Source organism: Microtus ochrogaster, chromosome 24 (genome assembly GCF_000317375.1).
Source record: "Microtus ochrogaster isolate Prairie Vole_2 chromosome 24, MicOch1.0, whole genome shotgun sequence".
Classification (NCBI taxonomy): Eukaryota; Metazoa; Chordata; class Mammalia; order Rodentia; family Cricetidae; genus Microtus; species Microtus ochrogaster.
Genome location: NC_022024.1, coordinates 28,121,569 through 28,133,943, shown reverse-complemented (window position 1 = coordinate 28,133,943; position 12,375 = coordinate 28,121,569). Strand labels below are relative to the sequence as shown.

Here is a 12,375-nt window from a genome sequence, read left to right as displayed (position 1 = left end):
TAAAACCAATGAAACTTTCTGATATTATTCAGAGTGGTTACATGTGCTAGATGTAGTGTTTTTCCACCTGTAATTCCAGCTCTCCGGAGGCAGAGGTGGGGATCACAAGCTCAGGGCTAGCATGGGCTCTGCAGTAGGAAGCAGCAGGCCAACCGTGATTGGTATAGCAGGGCTCTGCATTAAAAACAAACCAATCATGTATGCACAGACAAAACAAATTAACGGCTATAATGGGCAATAGAGAAGCTTAAAGGTTTTGTTATTAGGTTTGGGTGGGATAGTTTGAACATTCAAAAGTATTATGTACTTCTGTGTATGTGTGTGCATGTATACGTGTTTGTATATGTGTGCGTGTACACGTGTATGTGAAGCCCCCCCCCATGTTGGGAGGCTTATTTGATTACTCTTCATCTTATTTGTTGAGGCAGGATCTCTCAATTGGGCCCGCAGACATGGCTCTCCAGTTTGCTCCAGGGCTGCCCTCTCTGTCTTCAGAGAGCTGACATTACAGACAAGACACATGTCCAGTGGCATTCACATAGACTCTAGGTGTGTGAACTTCAGTCCTGGTGCTTACTGTTTGTGAGCCAAGCAAATTAACCACTGGCCCATCTCCCCGACCTCAAAAGCATTTAATAAATTGAAGCATTAAGTATATCAAAGTCTTTTCATTGAAAATGATACTTCCAAAAGCTCATCTGTCACTATGAGAAGTTGCTGAGTGTCAACTTGTTGCTTTCAAGATTGCAAGCTAAAATGAAAGGAAAAAAAAATGAAGCCCTTCCCTGCTCTTCCTGTGCAGTGATTTTTAACTAACGCATTGCAGATGCAGTCAATAATTATTCGTTCTTGACAAACAAGTGCAGACAAACGGGAAGGTGTGTGATCTGGCCTAAGAGCTGGGAGCTTGACTAGGAGTTTCTTCAACTCTGGTAAGAAGAAAACATAACCCAGACCAAGGGTCCATCTCCCCCTGCTCCAGTGCCAGGTCTGGTCCTGCATTTCATCTGAAGTGAACACCCACGAAACTCTAAGAATTGATTAAGGGGTGCAATGGAAAAAGCAAGCTCACAAATACAGAACAAAGTGGATGCTGCTGCTGACCTGGCCGCTGTCTTCCTGCCATTATGCCCAAGGGAGAAGAGGACCAACTTCAAGCTTCTTCTCTTCTGCTTTTCTGCGCTTGCTCCAGCCACTACCACCCAGGAGAGAGAGCGCCACAGCAGCCCCCTCCTCGGTTTTATCCGGTCATGTGTTCTGAGAAAACCATGTACATACAGCCAGTCACCCCAAATGTCATTGGCTAACAGATCAAAATCCCACAACATTTTCCTCTTTGTTCTAATTAAGGAGGTTCTAATCCTAACATAAAACTATATACAATAAAAACAACTATCAAGTATTATCCAGAAGAAAAGGTGCTAAGAGGCACAAAAATGAAACTGCAGCCAACAAGAACATCAAGCAAGAAATACATTCTAAATATCCAGACCATAGGTAATTGGCAGATTACAGAGATTACTCCAGTAACTGTCCTATCTTGAAGAGTCCAAGTCTTGTACCTTATTCACCCTTAGCTAAGATACAAGAGGATTAAAACTATAACTGTCTAGCCTTCAACCCCATCAAAGACCTGAGAAGGAAGGCAATATTACCTACGTAAGCAGGAAGTGCAAGCAAGTGACTTCCAAAAGATGCAAGAAATGACAGAAACCACTGGTTGTCTAAACAGTCACCCAAAGTCTCTGCAATGTTGGGGCAACCAACTTTGGCTATAGGCCTAGAATATCTGACAGACCATATTCAGAAGCAGGAAAATTTGAAAGACTGTTCTAACCTGTCTTGACAAGGTTCAGCAGCCACTTTTTGTGTTCTCCTTGTCCAGATTGGACAGCATGCTTACTATCAGCAGTCGAGACAGGGGCAGTTCTTTGTCTAAAAACCAGTTTCGGCAAAAAGAAAACAAGTTCCACATGGAGTGTCTTTGGGAGTTGATTGGTGCTGCCAGGAGCAGATGCATCTCACGTCAACAGAACTCTAGTTGTTTAGGCATTTAAATGGCATATTCTTTATTTAAAAGATAAAACTAAATCTTTGGGGCTGGAAAGGTGAGATAGCCCAGAGGTTAAGAGCCCTTACTGCTCTTGTAGAGGACCCATGTTCAGTTCCCAGCACCTACATGGTAGTTCACAATCACTTGTAACGCTAGTCCCAGGGGGATCCTAATGCCCTCTGTTTGACCTCTGGGAGCACCAGGCTGCAGGTGGTGCACAGACTTCCATGCAAGCAAAACACTCATACACATAAAATTAAAAAATTTTAATCTTAAAAAAAATTTTGGAAGTTTTAACAATATTAAATCATTAATGATAAAAAGAATTATTACCTGGTATCCTTTTATAGAGGAAGTAACTATGACTTAGTTATATTAGCTAGTAAGTATAATTTTTGTTTGAAACTTTTCTAATTATTTTTTAAGAACTTATACCTACTTTTAGGTCTGTATTTCCTCAAGAGTCTTTCTTTCCTTTTTTTCTTCTTTTTTCTTTAAGGGCAGGCTCTCACTGTATAGCCCACACTGGCCTTGGATTTGTGGAAATCCTACCTCAGTCTCTTCAGTGCTGGGATTGCAGAAATGAGCTGCTGTATTCATCAATTTCATTTATTAATTTGCTTTTCCTTTAGTATGCCATAACCTAGAATTTAATATTTAAGGTTTTGAAATCTATCAGTACCACTTTGCAAAATTTTAGTACTCTATCTATCTATCTATCTATCTATCTATCTATCTATCTATCTATCTATCTATCTATCTATCTATCTCTCTATCTATTTATTTAAGGTTGAGTCGTGTCAGGGTGACTTAAGCACACTGGCCAGTGTGGTCACGTCTTTAGCAAATCTCGGCAAAGCCAAAGACCTTTCTTACACCGGTGGCGACATGCCTGTGGTGGAGAGCCTGCGCAATGGGGATACGTCCTTCTGTGCGTTTCATCAAGATATTCAGTCCAACGGGGATGTCTCCAGGTAAAGTCTGGTCCCATCTTCCTAAACTTCATTTTGAGTTGATTAAAATGTTTGTTTTATGTTGATGTCTGTATATAAAAGTTTCTAAAAACAATTATTTCTATAAGAAATAGAAGAACATATGGCATAGTAAAGTTTAACTGAAAATCTGCCTTTAATGCAACATGCTGAACACGCTCCATTCTGAGTTTCCTGGGCTGTAAGTGTATATTAAAAAATTAATATTGTGGTTTGACGAGTTGGGGATTCCCTTCATTTTAAATGACAGCTAGAGTCTGACGTTTCGGAAGTTTTGTGTTTAGATGTTTTCCCTCGGGATGTAGAATGGAACCTGTTCCCCACCCACCACTAGAATCTGCTGATAAAGATGAATGTCAGATCTCATTGAAATAGCTGCAATGTTAAATTACTCTTAAGGAAAATAGAATCAGAATTTGGTTTTATTTTGTCAGTATTAATACTTAGAATACAGAGATGAAATTTCTTTGAACTTTTCTCAGACTTCCCTTTATTATTTAAATACCAGCATTGTGCTGGGGTGCAACTGAGTGGCGTTCAGGGTAGAGCGCTCACCTGGTTTACTCCAGGCCTAGATGTGATTGACTGCAAAAGACTAGAGACGGGGAGACAGCGGTTCAGAGCCTTGGGTAATTGTTGACCAAATGATGACCTTGTTTAAGGAACTCTAGAAGTTTATCATTTGACAGTCTGGGAAACTGTTTTGAATAATTACTCGGCAGCTTTAGTTATCTGTTACCCTAATCTTGAATTCTTAACTGCCTGTATTTCATTAAGTAGCCACAAGTGTAAAAAAAAATTCTCTAATACTTAATGAGATGATAACTTCTTAGCAATATATATAATATTTCACGCTACCCTTACTACATTTAATCCGTTGGTTTTGCTCATCACAGAGGTCCATGAAATACAAAGTCTGCCTGCCATACAGGAAAGCTGTTTTCTGAAACCCGGTTGCTGTTTAGTTGCTTTTGTGTGCAGACCCCTCCTAACAGTGGCACTGGCTTCCTGAGCACTACACAAGCCTCTGAGCCACACCCCTGCCCTATTTGCAGAAGAATTTTTAGGCTTAAATGTGTTCCCCTACCCCACCCCCAGGGCCTAGTGCGTGCTAGATAGGCCCTCTACTGAGCTCTTCCCACAGCCCCTTGACTTCATAACTCCAGAATTTTGTATAAGAACTTCATTTTATTGTTGGAGATTGCCCGAGCTCACGGCTTCTGATGTCTCCTTTTAGGGCATTTAACACCCTCGCGAAAGCCTTGACCCCTGGAGAAAGCAGCACCTGTCAGAGCTCAGTAGAGGACGTGGAAGGCAGCATGCATCTCATCCCAGGAGAGTCGAGCTACATGGAGAAAGAGGGCCCGCTTCTCAGCGATTCTCATGTAGTTTTCAGGGTATCTTTAATTTTTTTTATGTTATACTGTTTGATTTTAATTTTCCTCTCAACAATCAAAATTTGCCTGTTACAATTTAAAGTTAGCAATACCCATGGTGGAATTCCACAACAGAAGCATACCCTGCCATAGAAGACAGGGGATCAGCTTGAGGTCACTCAGTTGTGATAGGGCGATTAGTTGGTTAATTTTCTCAGTTTTTTAAATTTAGTTTATTTATATTTTATGTATGAATGTTTTGCATGTACACCCGCATGCCAGACGAGGGCATCAGATCCTATCACAGATGGTTGTGAGCCCGGCCAGGCAGTAATGGCGCACGCCTTTAATCCCAACACTCAAGAGGCAGAGGCAGGCAGATCTCAAAGTTCTAAGATAGCCAGGGCTACACAGAGAAAGAGAAATTCTGTCTCAAAAAAACAAAACAAAACAAAAAGATTTTAGAACCAGTTAGTCACAGTGGCTTTCTTTCCTTAAGCAGGGACGTCCATTGTGAACCGAATGCGTGGCTTCTGTTCAGTGTAAACTGGTATCTGAGACCCAGATATTTGGCTCGCACGTTGGAGATGATAAAGATAAAAGTGGTGATGTGTGGGTGAGCTGCCTTCCTTAGCTGCCCCTCAGCATCATCACATGGGGTACCCATGACAACGCATCTTAACTCCTGCTACTTTTAAAAGCCATGTTGGAAAAGGAACATTTGGAATTTATCCTAAATCCATTTTGTAATGGTGTAGTTCATAATGATATGAATCCCTACACACACTCTACATACATGGTCCTATGTCTGCTGGGCAAGTGCCAGTGCCTACCACTGCTCCCCTTCTCGGCCTCTGCACACTCTGAAAATGGAAGCAATTCAGGTAGACCATTAGAAACGATACAGTTGGAGCCCAAGAACTTTCTAAAATGTGATTTGCTGTTGAAATGAATATGCTGAACACAGCTGTATATGTGCCCACCGCTGAGATCTCATCAACACTATCATGGACCCCTCTTCCTGGACCTTTGCTCTGCCGGTTGGGAATACCATTAGAAAGGGGTGTGTAAAATGATTGCGTATGCTCAGATTACACTTAGCATGATTACACTTAGAGTGATTGACAGTAGATGATAAACCTGCCTACATTTCTTAGGGAAGCATCAAATAAGTGTCTGTACTGCCAGTAAAACTAACAAACAGAAAACAAATGTATCATCGATCAAAACACCATATAAGATTGGTATTTCAAAATTCAGCTTGGTTGAAGTAGCCATAGAAAAAAATTCACTTTTTATGATTTATGGTTTATTAATTGCTGCAACATGATAGAGCAATGAAACACATCAGAGAAAACAAACAGTTTTCATGCAAGAATTTACTAAAGTTAACTTAGAAGAAATGCAAGTGTTTTACGTGCATTGATTGCACAAGGAAAATTTTCATAGGTGAGACAAGAAGGATAGGAAGAATAATTTGTACCTAAAAGTTGTTGTCAGAGCTGTGGACAAGGGTGATCAAGGCAACATGTGTGTCTCGTTGTTCTTTCATCTCGTCAAAACTTCGTCTTTTGTGTTCTCTGCTTCATTTCCTGCTCTGGACTTAGACTTCAGGAAGGACAAGGAGAGAGACGTAGGCAGAGATTCAGTGTGAGCAAGAACAAAGAGCATCTGCAGACAGCGGCTGTTCCCCGGCCTTAGATTGGCTCTCAGATTTTCAATTCCGGGAACTAAATGCATTGGGCAGATGAATTAAACAAATTCAAACTTTGACTTTTCTCTCTGGAGTTGGTAGGTTCTTTCTCTCCTGAAAACGGCAGCTTCTTCAACTCCCGCTGAGGAGTTTTATTTTCCAGTCTTTTCATGGTCAGTTCATCACTGGAGTCCTCGGGCCTGAGTTTTGGGGGTGACCTCATTCAGGTGTCTAACATCTCTGGTCACTGAGCCAAGCAGAGTTTTGTTCCTGGTTGCTCCGTGTCTAATTTGCATATTTTCCTATCTGTTTTTTCAGCAGAGCCATTCCACCTTCTTTTAGATGAGCTGGAGTTTTTATTTTCATGTTGTTGTGGGACTCAGATTTGTGGATTTTAATGTTTTATTCAAAGCAACCTAAATGTAGGCAGGAGAAGCCATCTGATAATGTAACTGGAAGGAAAAAAATCTAGAATGATAGTGATATATTTATTTAATGACATTTTTGAGTTATGATTTCAAAAATCTCTTTCCCTTTTGTCTTATACGAATAATTAAAAGTAAGCAGGACTTCTGTCCTTTGAAGTAGATACATAGGACAAGGTTGAACCATTGTGAACGCTGATCTCTCAACCTTTCCCATCCTGTAGAGCTGTGACTCCCTGTCAGCCTGTGACCAATTGTAACCATCCTGTCACTTGAATGTCCCCCTTCCTGTTTGTGAGTTCGAGGCCAGCCTGGTCTACAGAGTCAATTCCAGGACAGTCGGGGCTACACAGAAAAAACCCATCTCAAAAAACCAGTAAAAGAAAAAGAAGAAATATTTTTCATACAACCTATTCTGATCAGTTCCCCCCCCATCTCCAGATCCTTTCCACCTCCCTACCCATCCAACTCCACTCCTTTCTTTCTTTCTCTTTAGAACAAACAGGCAAACAAGCAAACCAGAATAGAAGAGAAAAAGTACAAGAAACACACACATACCATAAAACACAAAATTGGAAACCATACTATCCAAGCAAAGAGGTCCCACATTCCTATTCCTAAAAGTAAGAATTAGGTAAACCTTTGTGCCTAATTTTGAACAAAAACAAGGTTTTTTTAATTTAATTTTTTGATTGAAAATAGATTCTTCTCTCATATAATACATCCTGACCACAGTTTCCTTCCCTCCACTCCTTCCAGCTCCTCCCTCCCCCAGATCCACTTCCCCTCTGCTTCCCTTCAGAAAAGACCAGGCCTCCAAGAGACAACAACCAAACATCACAAAACAAGATACAATAAGACAAGGCAGAAACCCTCCTGTGGAGGCTGGACAAGGTAACCCAGTAGGAGGAAAAGAGCAGGCAAAGGAGTCAGAGATACAGCCACTTCCACTGTGAGGAGTCCCACAGAAACACCAAACTAACAGCCATAGCAAATACACAGATCCATGCAGCCTCATGCTTGCTGCTTCAGTCTTTGTGAGCCAACATGCGCCCTGCTCAGATTCAGTGGGTCATGTTTTCCTGGTGTCCTCCATCCCCTCTGACTCCTACAATCTTTCCTCTCCCTCTTCCTCAGGGTTCCCTGAGCTCTGAGGGGAGGCACCCAATGGAGATCTCTCTCTCTCTCTCTCTCTCTCTCTCTCTCTCTCTCTCTCTCTCTCTCTCTCTCTGTATAATGTCTGGTTGTGGGTCTCTGCACCCTCTCCTATCTGCTTCCAGAAGAATCTTCTCTGAAGATGACTGAACAGGGCACCGATCATATTTGTTTTTCTGAGTCTGGGATAACTCACACAGGGTGTTCTTTTCTAGTATCCATTGGCCAGCAAATTTGATGATGTCATTTTTTTAACAGCTGAGTAATACTTCATTGTGTAAATGTGCCACATTTTCTTCATCCATTCTTCAGTTGGGGGACATCTAGGTTGTTGCCAGTTTCTAGTTATTATGAATAAAGCTGCAGTGAACGTAGCTGAGCAAGTGTCCTTGTGGTCGCATGGAGCATCCTTTGGGTATGTGCCCAAGAGTGGTATCGCTGGATCTTGAGGTAGATCGATTCCCAACCTTCTGAGGACTCGTAATATTAGTTTCCATAGTGGCTGTACAAGTTTGCACTCCCGCCAGCAATGGAAGCGGGCTCCCCTTGCTCACCAGGGTGAATTGTCACCTGTGTTACTGATTTTAGCTATTCTGACAGGTGGACAGATGGACACTCAAAGCAGTTTTAATTTGCATTTCCCTGAGGGCTAAGGATGTTGAATATTTCTTTAAATGTTTCTCAACCATTGAGCTTCCTCTATTGAGAATTTTCTTGCTCTATCTGTATTTCATTTTTTAAATGAATTATTTCTTATGTGTGTATGATATATTGGATATTAATCTTCTCTCAGATGTAGAGTTGCTAAAAAAATCTTTTTTTCCCATTCTGTAGCTGTCACTTTGTTCAGTCGACAGTGTCCTTTGCCTTACAGAAGATATTCCATTTCATGGGGTCCCATTTATTGTTGGTCTTAGTGCCTCTGCTGTGTTCTGTTCAGAAAGTTGTCTCCTGTGCCAAGGTGGTCAAGGCTGTTCCCCAGTTTCTCTTTTATCAGGTTCTATGTGTCTGGTTTTATGTTGAGGTCCATTTACTTGGACTTGAGTTTTATGCAGGGTGATAAATGTGGATCTATTTGGATTCTTCTATTATATCTGTTCTTCTACATGAATATGTCCAGTTTGATCAGCACCATTTGTTGAAGATGCTGTCTCTTTTTTCATTATGCATTTCTGGTTTCTTTATCAAAACTCAGGTGTCCATAGGTGTGTGCATTTATGTCTGGGTCTTCCATCCAATTCAATTGATCCACCTGCCTGTTTTTGTGCCAGTACCATGCAGCTTGAGTTCAGGAAGCTTGAGACCCCAGCGGTTCTTTTATCGTTCAGGGTTGTTTAGCTAGCTTGGGTTTTTGTTTGTCCATATGAAGCTGAGATTTGTCTTTTCAAGATCTGTAAACAGTCATGTTGGAATATTGATGGGGATCGCGTTGAATCTGTAGATTGCTTTTGATATGTGGCCATTTTCACTATGTTAATCCTACCGATCCGTGAGCATGGGAGAGCTTCCCATTTTCTGATATCTTTTTCAATTTCCTTCTTCGGAGACTTGAAATTTTTATCATACAAGTCTTTCACTTGAGTTAGCCCAAGATATTATTTGAAGCTATTTTGAAGGGTGTTGTTTTTCTTATTTCTTTCTCAGCTCATTTGTCATTTGTATACAGGCTACTGATTTGGGGTTTTGTTTGTTTGTTGTTATTGTTGTTTTGAGTTAGTCTTGTATCCAGACAGTTTGTTGAAAGTGTTTATCAGCTATAGGAGTTCCCTGGTAGAATTTTTAAGGACTGTTATGTATACTATCATATTATCTACAAATAACACTATTTTAACTGCTTCCTCTCCAATATATATCCCCTTGATCTTCTTCAGTTGTCTTATTGCTCTAGCTAGAATTTAAGTACTATATTGAATAGATATGGATAAAATGGACAACCTTGTTGAGGGAGGCTACTTGTTTGTTCCCAGCTGCCCAGACCACGAAATGATCACTCAGAAACTATATTATTTGCAATACTGTTTGGCCAATAGCTTAAGCATATTTCTGGCTTACTCTTATATCTTAAATTAACCCATCTCCATTAATCTGTGTATCATCACGTGACTGTGGCTTACCGGCAAGGTTCCATTCTGTGTCTGTCTCCGGCGGGGCTGCATGGCTTCTCACTGACTCTGCCGAAAGCAGCTTCTTATTAACCAATGGCAATAAAATATATTCACAGTATACATCACTTCCCACATCACAGCCTTGTTGTGTTCCTGATTTCAGTGAAATTGCTTTGAGTTTCTCTACATTTAATTTGATGTTAGTTGTCGGCTTGCTGTAAATTGTCTTATGTTTAGGTGTGTCCCTTGTATCCCTGATCTCTCGAGGACTTTTATCATGAAGGGATGTTGGATTTTGTCAGAGACTTTCTTGGCATCTAATGAGATGATCATGTGTATTTTTTCTTTTCATTTGTTTATATTGTAGATTACATTTGCTGATTTTTGTATATTGATCCATCCCTGCATCTCTGGGATGAAGCCTACTTGATTATGGTGAATGATCGTTTTGATGTGTTCTTAGATTTGGTTTGCCAGTATTTTATTGAATATTTTTGCATCTATGTTTATAAGGGAAATTTGTCTGTTATTCTCTTTCTTTGCTGTGTTTTTATGTGGTTTGTGTATCAGTATAACTATGGCCTCATACAATGAATTTGGCAAGGTTTCTTCTGTTTCTATTTTGTGAAATAATTTGAGGAGCATTATTATTCACTCTTCTTCGAAAGTCTGGTAGAAATTCTGTGCTAAAATTGTCTGGTTCTGTAGACTTTAATAATTAACTACTTCTATTTCATTCGGTGTTATAGGTTAAATTATCTGATCTTGATTTAACTTTAACTTTTGTGGGGTTTTCTTTTAATAAAAATTATAATGTGTATGTGATTGGGTGTTTTTCCTGCATGGATGCCTGGAGCACTTGTGTGCAGTGCCCCTATAGGCTAGGAGAGGTGTCAGATCTGAGAGTGCAGTTACAGACACTGGTAGCCATCATATGGTTACTGGGAATCGAACCTGGGTCCTCTGGAAGAGCTGCCAGTGCTCTTAACAACTGAGCCATCTTTCCAGCCCTTGTTTTTTTACATTTTACCTGACATTTATAGAAAACTGTTATATCTTATCGATGAAAACTCTGTGATCTGTTTGGTATTGTAGATACTTTTGAGAATCTTATCAAAGCTATCAGTTCCCTAGAAAAATATTATTGGGATGTGGAAAGATAGCCCAATTGGTAAAGCCTTGTAAGCACATGGGCCTGAGTCTAAATCACAGGACCTATGTTAAAAAAAAAAAAAGTAAAACAGGTGTCAGCTGCGGTACCACATGTTCGTAACCCCAGCTTTGTGGACACAGATGGGCTTCCCCGGGGCTCCCTTGCCAGTCAGCCTACATGAGCCCCAGGCCAGTGAGAGGCTCTAGATGAATGGGCAGTGTGATGTGTGAGGGATGAGGAGGAATGAGGTCGTCCTCTGGCTCGCACTCACACTCCCACATGTGCGCCTGCACACACAGGAACACACACGCAGTGAAAGAAAAACACATCAACTGCTGGCCACTGTCTGGAGTCCTGCGCTTCCTGTGGGTGTGGGTACCCAAGGCACGCTCTCCAGCTGAAACTGGATCATCCATGTCTCATTTTGCTATTTTTTTCCTACTTAGGTGTCTGTGAGGCTTTTTGTCTGTTTTGTTTTGTTTTGTTTTAAGGCAGATCTCTCTCTGGAGCCCAGACTGCTCGGAACTTGCAGCACAGACCAGGCTGGCCTGAGTTTCCAGCTTGTGTTCCTCCGGCCTCACCATCCCAAAAGCTGGGCTTGCAGGTGTGCATTGTCACACCTGGCCAGATTTTGTTTTGACTGTCGTCTCTGTTTTTCTTACTAATTTTAATATTTCTAAGATATTCTATAGTGGGCATCATTATTTTTTTCTGGTGATGGAGATCTGGGTTGTCGCTAGCATTTAATGCCACTGTTAGAAGCAGTGCTAAAGGGGGCATTCTTACCTATGACTTTTGTGTGTCTGTATGGGCAAGAGTTTTTCTAGAATAGATTTAGAAATGAAGCCTGGGACCAGAACCGTGTCAGATTTTTCAGTTTTTCAGATTTGGGGGTAGCTATTGAGTTGTTTCTAGTTGAACGCTTGATCCAGAAATCCAAGATGTGCAAATGTCTAAAATATCAAGCATCAATCTCCCAAATGCTTCCGAGTTTAAATTTTGGATTAGGGTTGTTCAGCCTTGCTGTAGGTCCCCCGATATAACTCATTTTTCCCATTTGGTAGATAACAGCCAGATTTCCTCTGGTTTAGCCCTCCAGTTGCTGTGTGTACTCATTTCCCGGGTCCTCTCTGAGGTCACTGTTGGTTCAAAACAGGAAAGGCAGTTCTTACATATGCACGCAAGACTTCCAGAATGTTCCCAGAAGTGATTCGCTAGAGGATTCGTGTTCACTGTGGTCAGACACTTAACTCTCTAAAGTCAATTTGAATGTTACTTTTTTTACGGTCATTTATTTGTTCATAACAATACAAACCAACAGTTTGTATTTCCTAAGGACACTTGAGGATAGGGTGATACTGCACACACCTGCCTTTCCTAAGGACACTTGAGGATAGGGTGATACTGCACAGACCTGCCTTTC

General features: G+C 40.9%; 1 protein-coding gene across 1 annotated transcript in view; it reads left to right on the top strand.

Moving 5' to 3' along the window:
• The window catches only part of Nr2c1 (nuclear receptor subfamily 2 group C member 1), a 50,981-nt gene that overhangs the window by 20,003 nt on the left and 18,603 nt on the right, over positions 1-12,375 (top strand). The window contains exons 8-9 of the mRNA XM_013350303.2: positions 2,843-3,027; positions 4,283-4,442. Of these exons, the coding sequence (XP_013205757.1) occupies positions 2,843-3,027; positions 4,283-4,442 (345 nt within the window). The remainder of the gene's footprint in view (positions 1-2,842; positions 3,028-4,282; positions 4,443-12,375) is intronic.